We start from the raw sequence: 20,909 nt of genomic DNA, 5'->3' as shown, positions 1-20,909 counted from the left end.
TTGCCCTTCTTGTACCTTATCTCAAAATGATACTGCTGCAGAATCAGGCTCCACCTCAGAAGGCGACTGTTCTTTGATGTCGAAGTTTGCAGCCACGAAAGGGGACAATGGTCTGTCTCTACGACGAATTTGGAGCCTCCGAGGTAGCATTGTAATTTCTGGATAGCCCAAACAATGCAAGCGCACTCTTTTTCCGACGCGCAGTACGCCATCTCTCGAGAGCTGAGTTTTCGGCTTAGGTAGAGCACGGGATGTTCGTTGCCGTTGTCATCCCTCTGGCAGAGAACTGCACCTAGCCCTCGATCACTGGCATCACACTGGACCGTGAATTCTCGGTCGTAATCAGGAGCTCGCAATATCGGGCGGCTAATCAGTGCTGCCTTCAAGTTTAAGAACGACGTTTCCTTTTTTTCGTCCCAGACTACATTTGTCGGCTCTGTCCTGCGGAGAGCATCGGTCAGGGGGCTTGCCAAAGCTGAATAATCACGGATGTAGTGATTGTAATACCCCGTGAGCCCTAAGAATGCCCGAATGTCCGTCTTTGTTCTAGGCCGCGGGTAGTCTGCCACCGCCGAGATCTTAACCTCACTGGGTTTCCTGAAACCTTGGCCTACATTGTGACCCAAATAGTCCACTGTTGCTCTCGCAAGGTAACACTTCTCGGCCTTTACAGTGAGCCCAGCTTGACGCAAACGGCTTAGCACTGCTCTCAGATGCGATACATGGTCCGCCCATGAATCTGAGAAGACAGCAATGTCATCCAAGTAGGGCACCGCAAATGCTTCACAGCCCTTCAGAACCCTATCCATGAGGCGGGAAAAACAAAAGGGAGCATTTTTGAGCCCGAAGCTCATCATTGTTGGTTGATAGCTTCCCGTTGGAGTGACAAAAGCTGCGCATCTGCTGGCGCGCTCAGTGAGCGGCACTTGCCAGTACCCTCGAGTAAGGTCTAGCGTGGTTACATAGGCTGCTCGGCTGACCTGTTCCACTCTCTCCTCGATATTGGGAATAGGATACACTTGATCCTTGGTGAGAGTATTTAACTTCCGATAGTCTACTACCGGCCTTGGGTCTTTACCCGGAGCTTCCACCAAGATCATAGGCGAAGCGTATTCGCTTTCGGAGGGCTTGATTACTCCTAACTCCAGCATGCGCTTTACCTCCCTATCAAGGATATCTCTCTGCCTAGGAGAGAGTCGATAGCACCTTGACCGCACTGGCCTCTCGGAGGTTAACTCGATATCGTGCTTAATCAAATCAGTCCTTCCTGGCCTGTCTACGAAGCAGTCATCAAACTCTGCTATCAGTTCGCCGAGATCAGACAACTGATTTTCTTTTAGTTCTCCTCTCTGCTTAGACAGATAAGGTTGTCTTCCATCTCCTCAGGAAGGTTAAGCGTTAGATTTACCGCTGCTTCTCTCTGTACGTAAGGCTTCATTAGGTTGCAATGGTAAATGCGCACTTCTTTGCGCTTTCCTGGGGTTTTCACCACGTAATTGGTGTTAGAGAGCTTGGCAACTACTTCTGCAGGTCCTTCCCACTGCACTTCGAGCCTATTTTGCCTTGAAGCTCTCAGCAACATCACTTTGTCACCGATGCAAAACATCCGTTGACGAGCTGTCCGATCATAATAGACCTTCGAACGAGCCTGGGCTGACTTCATGCTGGCCTCCACGAGTTCTTTAGAGTTATGTAGACGATCCAGCAGAGTCAAGACGAACTCTACTACTGTCGGGTCTTCCCCGCGCCCTTCCCAGGCTTCGCGTACCATTCGCAAAGGTGAGCGCAGTGACCTTCCGTACACCAACTCGGCGGGGCTAAATCCTGTGGATTCATGCGGCACTGACCGCAAAGCGAAAAGCGCTGCAGGTAGGCAGGCGTCCCAGTCGCGTTTGTTTTCGTAGCATAGTCCCCTAAGCACACGCTTTAGAACAGAATGCCACCTTTCTACGCTGTTGCTCTGCGGATGATGGATTGAGCTATGCACTATCTTAATGCCGCACCGCTCTAGAAATGAGGTAGTAAGGGCACTTGTGAATACACTACCCTGATCACTTTGGATCTCGGAAGGAAATCCGACTCGAGCAAAGACTGATAACAGTGAATCCACGACGCTCTCTGACGTCACCTCGCGCAGCGCGACAGCCTCTGGAAACTTCGTGGCAGGGCATAACATGGTGAGGATATAACGACACCCTGTCTCTGTCACGGGAAGTGGCCCAACTACGTCTATCACCAACCGGTGAAACGGCTCAGTAATGATTGGGACTAACACCATCGGTGCTTTCCATTTATCTTGCGCCTTTCCGACCCGCTGGCACGTGTCGCACGATTTCACAAAACGCTCCATATCCTTAAAACATCCAGGCCAGTAGTACTCTTGCAAAAGCCTCTGCTTTGTCTTCTTGATTCCCAGGTGGCATGACCACGAACTGCCGTGAGAAATTCGAAGTAAGTCTTGTCGGTACTTCTGCGGAACGACTAATTGGTCTCGCTCCTCTCCCCGCTTATCCGTGTATAAACGGTAAAGCACACCGCCTCTCATTCGGAAAGCAATATTCCCCTTTGCTCTCTTATTTGTTCTGTGGAGCTCTCTGATCTCCTGTATTGTCTGATCATTGGCTTGCTCCGTAGCCAGCTCCTCTCGGCTCCCGCTCAGGAGCGTCGTGAAACTACTTGACACTGGCGGCAAAAGGGCACCATCGATGATTTCCTCGTTCTGCGGTTCGTTAAGCTCACCACCAGGTCGACCGGTCTCGGGGGCCTCACTAGCGCGATTTCCTGAACCGTGTTCATCCGTTTCCTCCACCAGTTTCACTGCTGTTTCCTTCGTAGGAGAATTCTCCTGAGTAAGCTGTGTTGTAAGTTCTCGCGCCTTCGAACGTGTTAATGCCTGCACAACTCGGTCTCCAAAAAGTATCCCCTTCTCCCTTAGCAACATATCAGATTTGTTGGAAAACAAATACGGATAGCATTTAGGTAGCTTTCCTGAAACTGCAGCTTCGGTTGTAAGCGTACCGAAAGGGCCCTCAATTACCACTGTCGCTATAGGCAAGCACACGCTTTGTTCGTCCACTACCTGGCGGATCCATGAACATTGGCCTGTGTAATCGGATGGTGACACATACGACGGATGGACAACATCCATCGTTGCGGCTGAGTCGCGCAGCACCTTGCATGGCTTCCCGTTCACTACCAGGTCATGCATGTAAGGTTCCAGCAGCTTCATGTTTTCATTGCAGTCACTGACATACGAGAACGCCACCTTTTCTTTTCGGCAGTTCATTGCTATGTGACCCGGCTCACTGCATCTGTAACAAGTGAGTGGCCTCCTAGCCTCAAACGCGGCTTTTTCTTTCTGTGCTTTGGCCACTTTTGCACCCTTCTCACTGTCGTCCTGTTTTTGAGGTTTGTCGGAAGGAACCTTCCTTTCTTCCTTCTCGACTGTAGAGCTCGGAAAGTGCCTCTCGGGACGATAATTCGCACTCCTTCCGAAATTACGGGGCCTATCAACTCTAGTGGTGTTGCTAAACTGCCGGCGCGAAGCGTACTCCTCAACAAGTTCGGCAGCTTTCGTCGCCGTCGTTACGTTGTCCCGGTCCCTTAGCCAATTTCTCTCCTCTTCAGGGAGGCAGTTGTAAAACTGCTCCAACAAAATTCTCTCAACTACAGCGTCCCGGTCACTATATGACTCCGTACTCTTTAGCCACTCAACCAAGTTCACTTTCAAATTGTATAAGAAATCGGGATAGCTCTCGTCCCTCGACTTCTTAGCTCCCCTAAATCTTTGCCTGAACGCCTCGGCGCTAAGTCTATACTTTCGTAGAAGGCAAGCCTTGACCTTCTCGTAGTTGTCCGCGTCCTCCCTGCTGAGCCGCGCGACAACCTCCGCTGCTTCGCAGGGCAGAACCGTCAGTAACCTTTGAGACCAAGTTTCTTGACTGTAGGCGAGGTTCTCGCAGGTTCGTTCAAAATTTGCAAGATACAGACCGATATCCCTTGATACCACATATGGCTGCATGTGCTTAGACATCTTGAACCCTGTCTCCTTGCTGAGAAGAGGTATCGCTTGCTGGGGACAATTGCCCGACCTCTTACTCAATTCCATTTCTAACTTATGGAGCTCAATCTGCCGCTCCATTCTTTTTGCCTCAATCTCACTTTCGCGCTCACGCCTCTTATCCCCTTCTTCCCGCTCTTTCTGCTGTCTGAGCTGCTCTTCTTCTCGCTCTCTCTGCTGTCTGAGCTGCTCTTCCCTTTTTTGCTCGATGAGGTTCCATGCTTCAATGAGCTCCTCATCATCTGCCCCCAAATCAGTAATGGCCTGAATTATCAAGGGTTTTCGTGCCAAACCCCTTGTCTCAATCCCCAATTCCTCACACAACTGCAACAGGTCCGGCTTCTGCAGCTTCTGCAGGTCCATGATAGCTCGGAGTCTGGGCTATTTCCAAAACCACTATGCCAAAAATACCAAACCTCTAGGATTTAAGCACAGGTCTCTACCAGTTCTAAAATTTAACCCTCTTTTTAGAAGCTGGTCCACATCAGAGGAAAAGCCAAGCACTCACCCACACACGTGATCATGACCCGAGATAGCTGCACTCTCGCTGGCCGACCGTTGTTGCCGCTTGTTGCTTCAGATCACCAGTCGTTGTTCCACAGATGTCGGGACTTCCAGGCCTCGAATCCCAAGGCTTCGGATCCCACCGCTGTTCACCAGTTGTTGCGTCTCGAGGTAGCGTGGCTGGGATGAGGAACGTCTGAATCTTCGCAGTTGGCGATTACAAAAACAAGCAGATTTAATGGCAAGAAACTGTGACACTTATTTACAAAAATTTACAAAAGAAGAACAAGGAATCAAAATTTAAGAGTTCAAAGCATCGAGCGTCTGGATGAGCCTGATACTCAAGGCTCAGAGCCACTGGATGAACCTATTACCGAAGGTCCAGAGCGTTCGTGCCCACTTTGGTCGCAGGTTATATAGCCCAAGACTCCGCCCCTGCACCAGGCGACATTCCATCGCGACACAAAAGATCGGTACCAGCACCGCCATCGAAGACCTGTTGAGCCCCCTCACTAGGCGGTAACTCAGCGTGGCACAAAAGATCGGCACCACACGTCACTGCCAACTAAGACACCTGCTTAGAGCCCGCACGTGGGAACTGGCGAGTCCGCATTCCTAAGTCCGCAGTCCGCATTCCTATAGCATTGTGTCGTGTTGACGTCACAGCTGCAGCTGCGCAGGCTTCCTCTGATTCGTTCCGGGTTTTTTTTTCAAGACGAGGGACAACCTTTCTTCTCCTGTCGTCGGTTGCTTCTCGAAGGGAGGTCGTTTTCGCCGAGCCGAGTGTGGGAAGAGCCTCGTCGGCCACTTCCCAGAAAGCCACCCTTTTTCGTGAGGTCATCGTGGGGTCAAGTTGAAGTCAAACGACCCGTCAAAATTGCCGCTACGTTGAATCTCCCTCCGTTTCATCTCAGGTCTCAAGATGGGTCGTGACAGGTGCAACGAACGCGATCAGCTTGACCGTCATGTTCGTTATAAGCTGGCTCGATGTTCATGCTTGCTTGGACTATTCGTTGAAGGCGATGTCGATGCAGCAGTTTGGTTTGGTTTGGTTTGGTTTGGTTTGGTTTATTGGGGTTTAACGTCCCAAAGCGACTGAGGCTATGAGGGACGCCGTAGTGAAGGGCTCCGGAAATTTCGACCACCTGGGGTTCATTAACATGCACTGACATCGCACAGCACGGGCCTCTAGAATTCCGCCTCCATCGAAATTCAGCCGCCGCGGCCGGGATCGAGCCCGCGTCTTTCGGGTCAGCAGCCGAGCGCCGTAACCACTGAGCCACCGCGGCGGGGCTTCATTGGATGGTGGTATATTGACTTGTGACCTTGAGCGGCTGCTGCCGGCTGCCGTAAAGCACGGCTGCTGTAAAGCGAAAGCTTTCAGGGCGAGTTAACATCCGGGCAATGTATTTCCATTTCCAGGGGTACTAGCATTAATGTCGGCGCTCCTTCGCGCTATTATTCGTAAACATTCATCACCGGCACATCGTCAACCTTTTAAAACCATTAGCGCTGCCGCGTCGCGCCTATTTTTCTCTTAATACAGGACCGCGCTTGAAAAACGACCTCCTCAGGACTGTTTTCCGAGCTGCAATCAATTACTCTAAAGACGGAGGGAGCGAGAACAACAACAACAACGACAAAAAGCGCAATGTGAACTTAAAGCTTTTTGCGCGTTCGCGGAGGGAGAGCAGGAAAGGTGTTTAAAGGTCTTAGTTGCCGTTACGTTGCCGAGCAAAATGCGTACGCTAATGAGATGTGAGGCATCTCAATATTTTTCCAGGCGTCGCGGTTTTCGTTCGCTCTTGTTGCTCTTGCGTATTATCTCGCAACCTGTCTATGAAAAATGGAACTAAACAAAAAGAGAGAGGTGAAGTGATTGCTATATATCGAAGTCATTTTTCATGCATCCGTCCTTCCTTCTTTTTAATATAAGCTGAATAGTGTGCCTGAGCGTTCTCCGCCTCGGTGTAATTAGCACAGTCCGTCTTTCTTTCTCATTGAACGAAACCTCTCGGCCGAAGGAACAGCGCGCTGCAGCACGGCCTTCTCGTTAACGCTGGGAAAGAACTCGCGCGTGCACGCGCAAACGAAAACGAAAGCCAAACGCTGTTGGCAAATTAGTTCATGCTCAGAGCTACTCAGAGCTGCGCGCCGTGTATATTGGCCGGGTTTGCTCGCTGCGTATAGTAGAGTGTAAATGCTCGCTCAGGTTAGCGCAAAATGCAGGAGAAAAAAAAAACAAACCAGCTAACTTCCACAGCCTTGTGTCCGCTGAAAAGGTTGCGCGTCAAAGACACGTACTCTCTGCGCTCTCAGTTCCGATTCGCGGTTTTTCTCGAGCGCTCGTGAAGCACGGATACACATATCTCCCTCTTTGCTTCGGGATGTCTTGCTTTTTATCGTAAGCGTTCAAGATCTCTTGGAGGTGAAAGAAAATAAAGTCCTCACTCCTCCGAAGGGTGTCTATGGGTGCTGCAATTAACAGCCCAACGGTGCGGCTTAAAAGCAAAGCTCGTGGGCTGTATATTTTGACACAGAATGTATATGTATAGTACGAACTCAAAGAAGAGTGCTTGATTATTATGGCAATCGCTTCGCGAAATAAAGTAGTGAGGAGGCAAACTTTTGGGGGTAAGTTACTTCTCTCAGCAGCGGGAGCGTGTAAGGAAATTCATTCAGAGAAACAACATACGAGGTCTGTTAGAAAAGTATCCGACCTTTGGCCGAAGAAAAAAAACTGGCATAACTGGAGCGTTAGGAACATAATAACCTTCAGAGTAGTCTCCTTGGGGCTCCATATGCATCTCCCAGCGGTGCTGCCATTGTTGGAAGTATTCCGAAAAGACCCTTTTCGGAATGGAATTTAGCTCTGCTGTCGTTGCAGCCATAATGTCCTTTCTTTTCTGAAATCGCGCTCCTTTCAATGACCTCTTGATTTTAGGAAACAGCCAGAAGTCGTAGGGGGACATATCAGGAGAGTAAGGAGCCTGTTGAACTACAGGAGTGTGGTTTTTCGCCAGAAAAGTCTGAATCAAATGCGAGGAATGTGCAGGAGCAATGCCGCGAGGGATGCGCCAATTTCTTGTTGACCTCAATTCCGGTCTCTTGCGCCGCACAGCACCACGTAGGCGATCATCCCTGTAGTACTGTTTAGTCATTCTTTGACCATGTGGGGTGCGTACTCGTGGTGTGCCACACAGAGGGAGTCAAAAAAGCAGTCAGCATCACTTTGACATTGCTGCGCACTTGTCTTGCCTTCTTTGGTCTTGGTGACGTGGAATGCGTCCTCTGTGACGACTGGGATTTGGTTTCCGGGTCGTACCCGTACACCCAAGACTCGTCACTAGTGATTACGGCGTCGGTGAAGTCAGGGTAACTGTTTGTGGAATCCAGCATCTCCTGTGAGACTTCAACACGAAGCTGCTTTTTCTCCACCGTCAGCAGCTTCGGTACGAATTTCGCCGCAACTCTCTCCATGGCCAAATCTTCGGTGATAATGGAATGTGCAGAAAAATTGCTGATGTCCACCTCTTCCGCAATTTCTCGGATAGTCACACAACAGTCCCGCATCACCACAGCGTTCGCTTCGGCAATTACCTGGTCATTTCGGCATGTTGATGGCCGACCGGAGCGTGGCTCTCTCTCCACGGATGTGCGGCCGTCTTTAAACCAGTTGCACCACTGCTTAATCTGTGTGCTGCTCATAGCATCATCACCGAAAGCCGTCTGAACATTTCGAATAATTTCCACTTGGCTATCGCCAAGTTTCTGGCAAAATTTGAGGTAGTAGCGCTGCTCCTCTCGCTCCGCCATTTTCCTTGCAACAAAAAACCGACGAGAGCACTGCGCACTCCCTCACTCAAACGCTGCTTCCCAGCGACTGACGCTATCGGCAGGCGGGAAAAAATTCGTGCATGCGCACGAGGGTTCAAGGTCGGCTGCTGTAAGCGCGCTTGTTTCATATCCATCAGGTGTTCGCAAAAAAAAAAAAAATAAAGTCGGAAACTTTTCTAACAGACCTCGTATTTGCGGATGATGCCAGCCGGGTGGGTGAAACAGTACCGGCAAAATGAGGCCCGCGGGTTTGCCCGCACCATTATTGCCAGCTGAATGTGAATTCATTGTTTTCTCTTATTTTTCGGCTCCGTTCGGGTGACGCGAGACGTTGTCGGCTGAGACGAACCACACAATTGAGGGAATGTCGGGATTTGTGGCTCGCTTGAATTTTTTTGCTCCCGTCGCTACTGTACTATAGGCTATATCATATCTCGTGTAGCGGCATCCCACCGCTGGCAACCAGCTATCATAAGTCGGGTAGCATGACCAGTTGTTGCATCACCAAGGGGGCTCGTCCGGGATGAGGAAACGGTCTGAAGCATCGAAGGTTGGGGATACGAAAACAAGCAGGTTTAATGGCACTTTTTTTAGACACTTATTTACATAATGAAAGGCAGAAAAGCAAAGAAACAAAAATGAAGAGTTCAAAGCGTCGAGCGACTGGATGAGCCTGTTACCCAAGGCCCAGAGCCACTGGATGAGACCATTCCCTAATCCCCGACGAGCCCCGGGATTCTGCTACCACGAGCTCTGACAACTGGTTGCCACCGGTGGGATGCTGCTATCCGACTTGTGATAGCTACCCTTGAGAAATGACCATGGAACACCCCGAAAGTTCGTTCAGTGAAGTTTTCGATTGCCTTATTTGGATGCTGTTCTGGGGAAAAAGGAAAAGAGGGATGTGAAGAGACGTATATTCCAGGGCTAAGGTCGGGAGCTCCGTTGCAACTTTCCAGGGAAGGAATCGTTCCATGTTATCGTCATCTTGCGCCATACGTGACGGGAAGCCGTGCACACACTAGCGAATCGTAATGCGTTAAATTAATTTTGTCGTCCCAAAGCTGGGCTGCGGAGGGCTCTGGAAAGAACGCTTCTGCGTTTCTCCTCCATCTAAATGCGACCGCGGCGGCCTAGAACCGAAGCCATGAGCTCATACCCGGTGGCAAAACGCCATATAGCGTTGAACCACTGCAACGGGTTCGGATTGCAGTAATGCATTTGGCACGTTCCACAAGGGCCAGATCAACGTTGTAGCGCAGCCAGTCGGGACAGATTTACTTCTCGATCTTCCGCACTTCGGCCGCTGAAAGAGTGCCAGGCGAACGTGGCACACCGCCAAGGAAGTGTAAAAATGTCGGCTCTTATTTGTCCTCTTTCGAACAGGTGCAGGGAGCTCGCATTGCTTCTTCCACCATGCCTGCGACAGATGCATACATTATTAGAGCGACCAATATGGCGGCGCACAAGGAGCGCTCTTTGGAAATGCAGGCGGGCAGGTGGTGGGCAAGTGAGCGTTGGTAGCAGGAGGGCAATCAGTCCGATATAAAGTTCAGAATAATAAAAGACAAATTACAAACAGATAAAAAGAAAGAGAACTCGAGAATAGATATGTGATAAGTACTAGTAGACAGATTAGCAAAGAATAGCTTCAGAATTGAGATTAGTTGGAAAAAAAGACATCGAACAAGCAAAGTAGCAGTTGTTCATGCTAGCGAGCATGCTAGTAGTTGGAATATTTTACGACAGCAAGAAACTATAGAAGCAAGTCAACAAGATGAAGGTAACAAACCAGTTACCGCAATAATCCGCACAAAAAAAATGTAGAACAAACAAGTGCTGATTGCACAAAAATCTAGTAGGATGTTGGACTATGAGCCCTTTACAGCATTTTTTTTTTTAGATTCTAACCTTGGGGTGAGGGAAAATAATGATTCCGTGGCGAAATGTATTTACCAAAAACGGATCCGTTTATTTGCTTTTGAGTGTGTTCAGCTTTCTTTTTTTTTTTTTTGAGATTTGTTATTGTCATCAACAGCTTCGTCTTTCACCCCGTGAAAAAGAATTTCAGAAGAATGTTAGAAAGTGTCAAAAGAATATGCTTCATCAGATTTCGCATGCATGGCCATCGTCACAAGCATCGAACTCGTGAGGTACCTGTTAGCCAGTAGATTCAGCGCCAGCTCCGTGATGATTTTGCGCTGGTTTGGCTTCCCTGAGATGTCTTCGCGCTTTGACAGATGTTCTGCAGCGTGGTTGTTGGGGATGGCAGTCAGTGCAAACACTGCCGGGAAAACAAGACCTCACTTTCCAGCTGCTTCACAAGATCGTGGTTTTCTTGGCTAAAAGACTGCAGCTTCGAATGCTCGCAGGGGAACTGGACGGCGTTGTCCTCGTCTTCTGACGATGTTGTGGACAGCTGGCTAAAGAGTGAATGGGCAGTTTCAGAAAGCCCTTCATCTGAGCTCCGATAGCTCGATCTAATGTTACTGTCTCAAATCTCGATGTTACAATAAATTATGTGACATGCGCCGCAGGAGGAAAGAATAGGTTAGATCCAAGCCTTGTCACCGCCGTCTTTAGATGGTGCAAAGCTAAAAACTAATCGGGTTTTGCACTCATTAAGTATCTCATCGACAGTGTACCAGCTCCAACAACGTGAAAAAAATTGAGGCGTCCACTGCTTGCAATTGTAATGCCAAAATGTAAACCCTGTCTGGCTCACACGTGTTTAGCTAAGTCGCCTAATCTTCGTATTATATCTTTTTTTTTTCGTTGGACCGGAACCTCTCAAAGAAGTCAGCAAGAGCTCTTTCTGTCGCAGCAGCCTCCAGATGAGTTCTCCCAGACTATGGATTTTCTCTTCTAGTGAAATTTCTAGGTAAATAGCTTGGGCAGTTCGGGAATTTCTGTGGCGCAGCGTCCGATCGGAGAAACGTTCATGCGGTTATCGTACGGCTCGTAGCGTCGTCCACATGACAATCCTCCCGAACGATGTCACCTTCGGGGAAGTGCAGTTCGCACGTATAAAGGGACTCTTTCGGCGTGTGAATAAAATATATTTTGCTAACATTTTCAAGCAGAACTTCCGTCATTGTTCCAAAGATAACCGGTGAAATCCCTCCAACTTAAAGTAACGCGGACGTGGTTGCTTTGGATTCTGCAAGAAACAAAAATAAAAACAACCATTTCTTATCCTGTAATGACGAAAAGGAAAGCAGTCTTCGCGGGAAATGGCACGCAACCATGTGGCCTTCAACTCCTGATCTTTCTGCAGTTTAAACACGTGGACCTTTGGTCCTAATTTGTAGTTGCCGTAACATCCAGGCACATAGCACTTGTTAGGCACGTTCGCTCTTGTATGGCGACTGCACGTACGTTTACATACCAGTGGCACACAAGAGCGCGAACATCGGAAGCGCACAGCCTGATAAATTCTATGGAGCCACTCAAAAGGGTAGAAATAATTCAATGAAACTGTCGGACTTTGCGCACAAGAAAAATTCTTTTACATCAGTGGCCTATCGCCCAGCCCTGTTTATTGTGCATCCTCCTCCCCCTCCTCCCAGAAATCCGCAGTATGATCAGCATACTTGGATACTGCACTATACACGTCACCTCTCCGGACCAACACCCTCGACAGCACGTACATCCGCCGCGACTTTTATTACGAACCACTAGACGTCCGCACGGAACTTGCAACACAGTTTAACAGCCACCACCGCATATCCCATACTTTCATGGAAACCACCTTCTACAATCCTTCCGCAGAACATACCATCTTTAGGACTCTATTCCAGCTCTGCCGCAGCCTGCGCAAGGATTCGGAAGTTCTCGCTTGATGGAGACGCGAATTTCCCGCATGCCAGTTGGGGTTACAACCGCACGTCACGACCAAATCGAATATTATGCACACAGATTCAACAACACCGTCACACGGTTTACAATACACAAGATCACACCCCCCAGGTCTGATATTAGATCGTGGCATTCCGGGGCTACAATAAGCGGCCCTCCCCGACTTCCTCCTTAGCGACCACAACAACATGCAATACAATACAATACAATACAATACAATACAATACAATACAATACAATACAATACAATACAATACAATACAATACAATACAATACAATACAATACAATACAATACAATACAATACAATACAATACAATACAATACAATACAATACAATACAATACAATACAATACAATACAATACAATACAATACAATACAAATCAACCCCAAACTAAAATATCCCACATGGTCTGGGACAAATTTCAAGCAGCCAGAGCAACAGCAATCAACCCCCTGTCAATAACGCCCCAGGTGAAACCGAAACGTTACGACAATGTTGCCGCGTTACTTTGGTGAAATGTTAATACATTGTCTAAATGTCTTTTTTTCTAATATTTGTGAAACGTTACAAATAATCATTGCCATAACGTTGTCATAACCTTCATTAAACATTTCAAGAATATATATGCAACTTTCTCTAAAACATAAAACAGAGCAAGAGCAGAGCCTACAAAAGAGCCTACAAGAGCACAGCCGCGAATTGTGAGCTGCCACAACTTGATAGACTATCAACACTTTGCAAGTAGAGGGGAAACGAGGGCGACACACACTACAATATATCCCAACCAATACATGCGACTCACGCACTCGCCATCTGAGGCATAGCATGGCGTCAAGATTGTATAGCCAGCCATGAAGGGTGCCAAAGTGATACCGGTGGGTGGGTAACATGAAAAGTTTTCGAATAAAATTTTGTGGCGCTGCATGCAACTTATGGCAGGCACCTTATCAGATATTTCACTACGAAGCCCGGCTAGTTTAAAAACGTCATTACTCCATAAACAGTGAGGAAAATTCTGAGACACTTTGCTTGAAAATATTGGTAATGTTGTGGTATAGTTATGACTTGAACATTAAAATAACATTTTGAACGCAGCATTAGCATATTGCATAGTTTGAACATGAACCTAGTGTTTACAACGCAACGTATAATGGCAGTTGTTATTTTTAACATTAACATAGCCTTCCACTGTAACGTAACGTTACTGCAACCTACACAACAATTTTATAAAATTATTCTAATGTTCGGTGCTGCCTGGGGCCATGAGTGAAGGTCATACAGAACATCAAATAGCAGGTCACCAAGACAACTGCTTTGCAGGCTCCAGTTGAAAATCCCGACCCCGATCTTATCATAATGCTTAAATGGAGGCAACGCCTTTCTTGCACCCTGCGTAAGCTACCATTCAACACTCACATAACACAGCGAATCATCAAACTTACTACGCAGATACGCAGTTCAGCGCTCGTGTGTGTGTTTTCTCGTCCTGTGTCCGTGTGTAGCATGCGCTGTTGAAATTATTATGAATGACCAACTAGCCCGTCAGCTCACTCTGTTCCCTTCTGTAGCTTGCTGCACTGTCCCCAACTTGATTTCCAGCCTTTTCATTAGCTCCCAAGTTTCCTCCCCATAGGTGAGTACTGGCAAGATACAAAACGTTGTATACGGGTAATTCCATGCCAACCGTACCAGAGTTTTCGCTGGACCCTCTCCGATTTCTAAAAAAAAATTTGTGGCGTTTTAGTGAACTGTCAATAGCAGCTTCCCTTAATATCTCTTCGGGAAAAAAAAATATTTTCTGGTCATGTGACAGCGCTTTGAATTTTCCAGTCTAGTGCAAAAGTAGCTCCGTGCAAAAAATTTACATTATTTATTTATTTGTGTACTTTAAATTTTTTTGTGAATAATGTGCATGAGTTGCACTTTTTTATCGTGCTTCAAAAGTTTCCAGTACAGAGTTGTTCGTGTTTTTTTAAGTTAGGTTTTTTTAGCTCAAGAGACATCATTTTTTACCTGTCTTTAAAAACTGCACGTGACATTCATGAGCATTATAGGACATAACAGTTACTACTGGGAAAAAATGTTTACACTAAAGTTGAGCTGAACAACGTTCAGAAAAAAAATGCCAAAGTTGCAGAAAAGTGCTTTGTACTGGGTATTCAGACGAAAATTTACTACTGAGACACTCATTGTAAAAGTGCAAAATACAAATCCGCTGATAGCCTATTTGATTTCGATTTCGCTCAGCAATTTTATCAGTCGTTTTTGCTTTAGCTGAGAAAAAAAATTGTAAGTTGAGCGCCATAGCACCAGTCACGTTCTGTCACTTCATTGAAGAACACGGCCTCGGCGCTGCTAAAACTGGTCTCCTTCCGTGCACTCACGTGTTCAGACGTTGCTCATCCGCTTTGAGCGAAGCCGGCACCATCGCTTCTCGCGTGCTGTGTTTACAATAGCAGTGCTATGCGAGCATGGAATTAAGCAGTCTCTCCACCGCCGTAGTCTCTCCACCGCGTCCCTCTTCTTTCTCTTTTCCACCAAGCTCTCTGCCGGAGTCGACGCATATCGTCAGTGCTTGACTGGCTATCGTAAGCTGTTATGCCCTTCCGTGGCTATATTTAACATTACTTTAGATTTCTTCATACTAATTTTTTAGACCCACCGTTATCCTTTGCTTGTCTAGGTTCTCGATTATGCTTCACGGTTCGTCCCCTGAATTACTGAGCAAGGCAATGTCATCAGCAAATCGGAGATTACTAAGGTATTCTCCATTAATCTTTATCCCCACCTCTTCCCAGTCTAGTTCTCTGAATACCTCCTTTAAACACGCTCTGAATAATAGTACTAGACAGATGTGTCTACCTCCCTTACACCTTTCCTGTTTGGGATTTTATCCCTTTTTTTGTGAAGGACTATGGTGGCTGTACAGTCGCTGTAGATATTTTCCAGCACCTTTACATATGCCTCTCTGTACTCTGGTTCCACAATGCCTGCATAACTGATGCAGTTTCAACTCAAATGTTTTCTCGTTATCTATGAAAGCTGTAAACCTATAGGGGTTGGTTATATTCTGTGCATTTTTCTGTCCCCCGATTGATGGTGTGAATGTGGTCTGTTGTAGGGTGCTCTTTACGAAAGTCAGCCTGCTCCTTTGAATGATGAAATCTAAGTTTGCTCTAATTCTGTTAGTGATTAACTAAGTAAAATATATGTAGTCTACGGAAAGTAAGCTGATCGTTTTGTAGTTTTTCAAGACATTGAATTCTCCTTTCTTCAGGATTAAAATAACGTTAGCGTTCTTCCAAGATTCCGGTACGCTCGAGAGCGGGAGGCATTGTGTATCCAGGATGGCCAGTTTGCCTAGCACAATCTCTCCATAGTTCTTGAACAGATCTGCACTTACCTGGTCCTCGTCAGCCGCTTTCCCCCTTTGCATTGCTTGTAAGGTTGTCTTTACACACTTTTTGTTACTGGCGGGATGCTCTGTTCCTCCACACCACTGCCTCCATCATTAGCGTCCTGACTATTTAGGCTACTGTATAGATCTGTGAATAATTCCTGGGCTGCTTGAACTGTTTTCTCCTTATTGATAATGGCATTGCCCTCCTTGTGACTCAGTGCGCACATCTTATTTTTGCCTATGCCAAAATCTCTCTTGACCGTTTTAAGGATAGCTCCGTTCTTTATAGCATGCTCGATTCTCTCCATATTACATTTGCTTAGTCGGCTATCTTACGCTTACTTAGCGTTAACAGGTCTGCAAGTTTTGTTCTATCTATGGAGTTGGATGCTTTCATGTTCTCTCACTTCTTAATCAGATCTTTTGTCTCCTGACAGAGCTTTCCGTTATCCTGTCTAGTTCTATTGCGCATTCTGCAATGATATTTGTGAGGTTATCATTCATCAGTTGAACACTAAGGTCGTCGTCCTCGATTGAAGCGGCATATCTGTTTTGCGGCATATCTGTTCTGTTCTGAATTACTCTACGTTTTCTCTTACCGCTAACTCGTTGATACGACAACATACTCCGACTAAAATTCGCGCCCTTGTCACCATCTACCTAAGGAAAATGTTCGACAGTGTTGCACGTGACCCCTTCCTCCAAATAATAAATTCCACCAAAAGCGGCTCTCAACTTTACAACTAGTCAAGGCGATTCTAAATACCGAATAGCACGAATGCGCCAACCGGACACAACCTCCGCCCCGACTCTTCCCACATAAGGTACGCCACAAAGGAATCCATAGTATCCCCACCACTATTAAGCATAGGACTGGGGCCCCTATTCAAACAATTGGCTACCACCCCTAACCTGAACAATACGTTCTGTGTGGACGACCTAACCGTATGGTGCACGACAGGGGCACCAAGGGAGGTTGAGCCAGGGAGGGAGAGACATCTTAAATGTGCGGAAGTGTTGAAAAGTCGGCGGGAGCAATTCTTTGGCTGCTAATCCACGCTTGGGAAGCGGGAAAGAGGAAAAGAAAGAGATATTGAGAAGGTGAAGATGAGAGGTGATATAGTGAGCTGCACACGTGGAGCGACCTCCTGTAAGCACAGTGGCCGTAAAGTCATAACTCGTGGCCATTGCGAAAGAGTAACAAGAACGGGTTCAACTGCGTCTAATATGAGCATATTTGTCCTGGCAACCGGTGTATATGCTACGAAAACAGCCACATGCAGGGCACCAACCAGCTGTTTGGCCATCGTTAGGATTTTTTCGTCTGTTGCTGTCTCTTCCGGCCTATGCTGACTAGCACCAGTAGAACGCGACGGTAGAGAAGGCCACACCGCTGGGCCCTCCTTGTTGAGAGTCATACACGGCTCTAGGCAACATGCACTCGACGGGTCTGCACTCGGTCTTCAGCAGGTGTAGATTGTATGTCCGCGGAAACATGTCACTACGTCGCAGATTCCACCTGAGTGCTTGCCAGACACGGTCTGGGTGGATACACAGGCGATGGTTTCTGCACAGCTCCAGGAAGCTCTGCCCGTGTCGCTTTAACTTTTACATTTGGCGACTTCTGCTCCTTACCTGAGCGTCTTCTCTGGCAACGGACCGTCTCAGCATCTTCCTTGTGCGTAGAGCGATGCTATTTTCATTTCAGCCTTCAGTTTTGGTCACTCCCTCGAGATTGTCTAATGTATTACATCACAGTTGGCGCACTTCGGCGCCTCCACTGTGCACACAGGTCCATCGCGAGTGCCGGCGCAACGCAGACATGATTTTCTGCTTCTGCACGCAGTGCTGACGTGGCCAAGCTTCTGATATTTGTGGCACTGCAAAAGCAGTGACACATATGGATGAACAGGATGCCTGACAAGGCCTATGTTTACACGCGGTGGTAATCTCTCCTCTTCAAACAGAACCTTTATGCACTTCGACCTTCCAAAGCGGTGAATATCAGTTATGCGTACACTGGATGACAGCAGCTTCGGTAAATCGTCGTGCTTAGCGTCCACGTCGACATGAGAAATCACACTTGACGTTGAACTTCCGTAGGCGAAAAATGAGCACACCCGAATGCTACCTTAACTCTACGCAGCTTTCAGGGTGTCCAAGGTTGCCAGGCGGGGCACATCGACAGAGACAATATTTATTCCTCCTGACGTTGATGCGGATCTCCTTAAATTGCCCAGGAACGAGCTGTTCAGGGGATGCTACAAGAGTTTTCCTCTTTCGGGAAACCTTTTGTGGCCGTGACATGCGCATAGAAGATCGTTTAAGAGAGTGCTTGCCCACTGCCACTGGTCGTGCTGTGACGCTCACCGAGGTCAAGACCTCGGTGAGTCCACCGTCGTATCCCATGACGTCTGAACCGGAGCGGTAGATGTCCCAGCGAGCCCACAGGCGAGTTTTTCTTTGAGCGAACCCTACGCATAGACAGGGTGGAAACGTACCTCTCCACAATAGGACCAACACCGACGCCGTCTAAATGAGAACTTGTACATCTGACTCAGAACAAATACCACCGCGAACACAACCCATCAATACACGTACATATGACTGGAAAAAAAATATTCCCCAAGCACCATAATGTCGAGTTCTTGGCGTTCACCTGCACGAAAAATCCAGCCAACAGAATGTATCTGCCACCATCCGTATATATGCCAAATAGTAACCGGCATGATCAGACGAATCGCCAGAAGACGCGCAGGAGAGGGCCAGGCGAGACAGCTAAGGAAAATTATTGACACCCTTCCATGCATCTAAATCAATCAGCGACAAGTCTCATATTACAGCTGAACTCAACACTTTGTATCAAGTTGCCCTTCACTTTGCTATCCAAACCACCACCTCCCATTTCTATGGCGCAGACTTCTTTCTGTCACTAAAGGAACTCTTTCGACAACACAGAGGTCGGTGAATAGCGCGACTGTCTAGCTTAAAACAACGCAGATGAGCACTCCAGGAAGCCAGAGTCACTCCCATTGACGTCCCCTCTATCGCAAGTGGCCCCTTCCTATATAAAAATATTCGCATAGCCCCTTCCACGTAAGCCGCCGCGGTGGCTCAGTGGCTATGGTGCTCGGCTGCTGGCCCGAAAGACGCGGGTTCGATCCCGGCCGCGGCGGCTGAATTTCTTTGGAGGAGAAATTCGAGGCCCGTGTACTGTGCGATGTCAGTGCACGTTAAAGAACCCCAGGTGGTCGAAATTTCCGGAGCCCTCCACTACGGCGTCTCTCATAGCCTTAGTCGCTTTGGGACTTTAAACCCATAAACCAAACCAAACAAAACCTTCCACGTAACGTGGACCGCATCAGACGTGATGGCTGACGTAGGGCGCAAACTTCACGTCACCAACCCCCTGCAAACCATATTCTCATTTACGTATACGCCGATGCTACACGCACTTCCACGGGTGCAGCAGCATGCACAATCATCGCTCTCTCTCAATCCATTCTGGCACAGACTTTGGCCCTTTTTCCTTTCCATCCGTCAACTTAAACTTTAGAAATACTCTCCATAGTGGCTGATCTACAGGACGCTGTGAATTTGACCCCCACACCCTGCGGATATACTGTGTACGTACTTCGATTCCCAAGCAGCTATCCAAGCATCCAAACGGGCAAAGTGACATTTAGTTGACCTCTGCGAATAGATGACGGACGAACTGACTGCACTGATCCTCACCCCAGTCTAGATTAGATGGCTTCCTGGGCATGCCGGGATTGCAGGTAACGAGCTGACAGCGAACTGCGAACTTTATACAGAGCACCTGCCATCCTCTGGCCATACCCATTCTCCGGGATGAAGGCCTTTCATTATTGGAAGCACTTCAGCGCGCACTACGGCAACCTTCGGGAAAATGAACAGACCATTTCGTTAACTCACCCCGATATCTCCTCCTCATCCATTTTTGTCCTACGCAAAAGTCAGTTTAACATCCCATACACCAGCTAGGGCCTATCTGCAATATCAGCGGGCCACATCTTCATGTTTCTTCTGCCCATAACACTTTGCCAACCTCCCCTACTGCCTCTTTGAAGGCACATTAGCTGTACAATCAACGCGTTACCCCTACCCATCTTCGTGGAGCGCTTCGCTCGCCTCTGACCAGCTGCAACACCAGCTGGCCCTTGTGAACGAAGCACGCTACCAACATAGCGACTAACATATGCGTACAAGCTGCGCAATAAAGTGTATTCTCTCTTTCTTTTTCTCTCGCTCTGTCGAGAGACAGCCCTGGGAATATCCAAGCCGTCCGTAAACAAACACGGAAGACAGGCACGTGTAGGGGCCTGACCAGTCATACCAGTAGCGTGCTGTCATAGCAGGGCAAGTGCAAAGGTCACAACTGCCGCGACTTAGGCGTCTTTCGCTGACGTGAGGCTGATGCCTTCCCTCGTCAAGATGCTGGCTCTTGCAGAGAGCAGATTAGGGATAGCACGATGGAAGCCGGAAGGGGCGGGTGAGGTTGTGTAGCGTTTATTCTTTCGCCTCCATCAAAATGTGGCGGCCGATGCCGGATTAAAATCTGCGTCACCGTGCTCAGTGACGTACGGTGACGCAGCACGCAACTCGCGGCACGAATGTCCTCTCCCTGCCGAAGCCAGAGAGAGTGCGCGCCTTTGTAGGGGTGATTTCTTGTGAACAGCGCAACGGCACAAGGCCAGAGGACAAGAAGGGAAGATACACAGCGCTACACAAGAAATCGATACACAAGAAATCATGTCCGACCAACGTGCCCATCAGTTATTGCTGTGCAGGGGTGGTGGTGGTGTTTGCGCACAGGCGGGATTAGACTAGCAGTGGTCAGTTGGCAATTGCTGCGCATGAGTCGCTTAATTGGGTTATTGGTTTATTGTGGTTTAACGTCCCAAAGCGACTCAGGCTATGAGAGACGCAATAATGGAGGGGTCCAGAAATTTCGACCACCTGGGGTTCTTTAACGTGCTCTGACATCACACAGTACACGCCGCGGTGACTCCGTGGTTATGGTACTCGGCTGCTGACCCGAAAGACGCGGGTTCGATCCCGACCGCGGCGGCTGAATTTCGATAGAGGTGACATTCTAGAGTCGCTTAATTGCAAGAAGATTGTGTGTGAGTAGGGCTATAAGTAGTAACGAGGAAATGCGCGCTAGCGAGTGAACACGTGAACCGTACGAATTAGGATCAGAGGTTTACACAACAACCTTAA

General features: G+C 48.0%; 1 protein-coding gene across 1 annotated transcript in view; it reads right to left on the bottom strand.

Annotated features, from left to right (window-relative positions):
• Positions 1-1,991: 1,991 nt before the first annotated feature.
• Positions 1,992-20,909, bottom strand: part of LOC149351191 (uncharacterized) — a 129,771-nt gene continuing 110,853 nt past the window's right edge. The window contains exons 4-5 of the mRNA XM_089575591.1: positions 2,379-4,766; positions 1,992-2,007 (exon numbers count right to left, since the gene is read on the bottom strand). Of these exons, the coding sequence (XP_089431717.1) occupies positions 1,992-2,007; positions 2,379-4,423 (2,061 nt within the window). The 5' untranslated portion in view covers positions 4,424-4,766. The remainder of the gene's footprint in view (positions 2,008-2,378; positions 4,767-20,909) is intronic.

This window comes from Amblyomma mixtum, chromosome 3, assembly GCF_055824585.1.
Source record: "Amblyomma mixtum isolate Tamu chromosome 3, ASM5582458v1, whole genome shotgun sequence".
Taxonomy (NCBI): domain Eukaryota; kingdom Metazoa; phylum Arthropoda; class Arachnida; order Ixodida; family Ixodidae; genus Amblyomma; species Amblyomma mixtum.
Note: the sequence above shows the minus strand (reverse complement) of the source record. Positions and strands in the feature narration are given on the sequence as shown.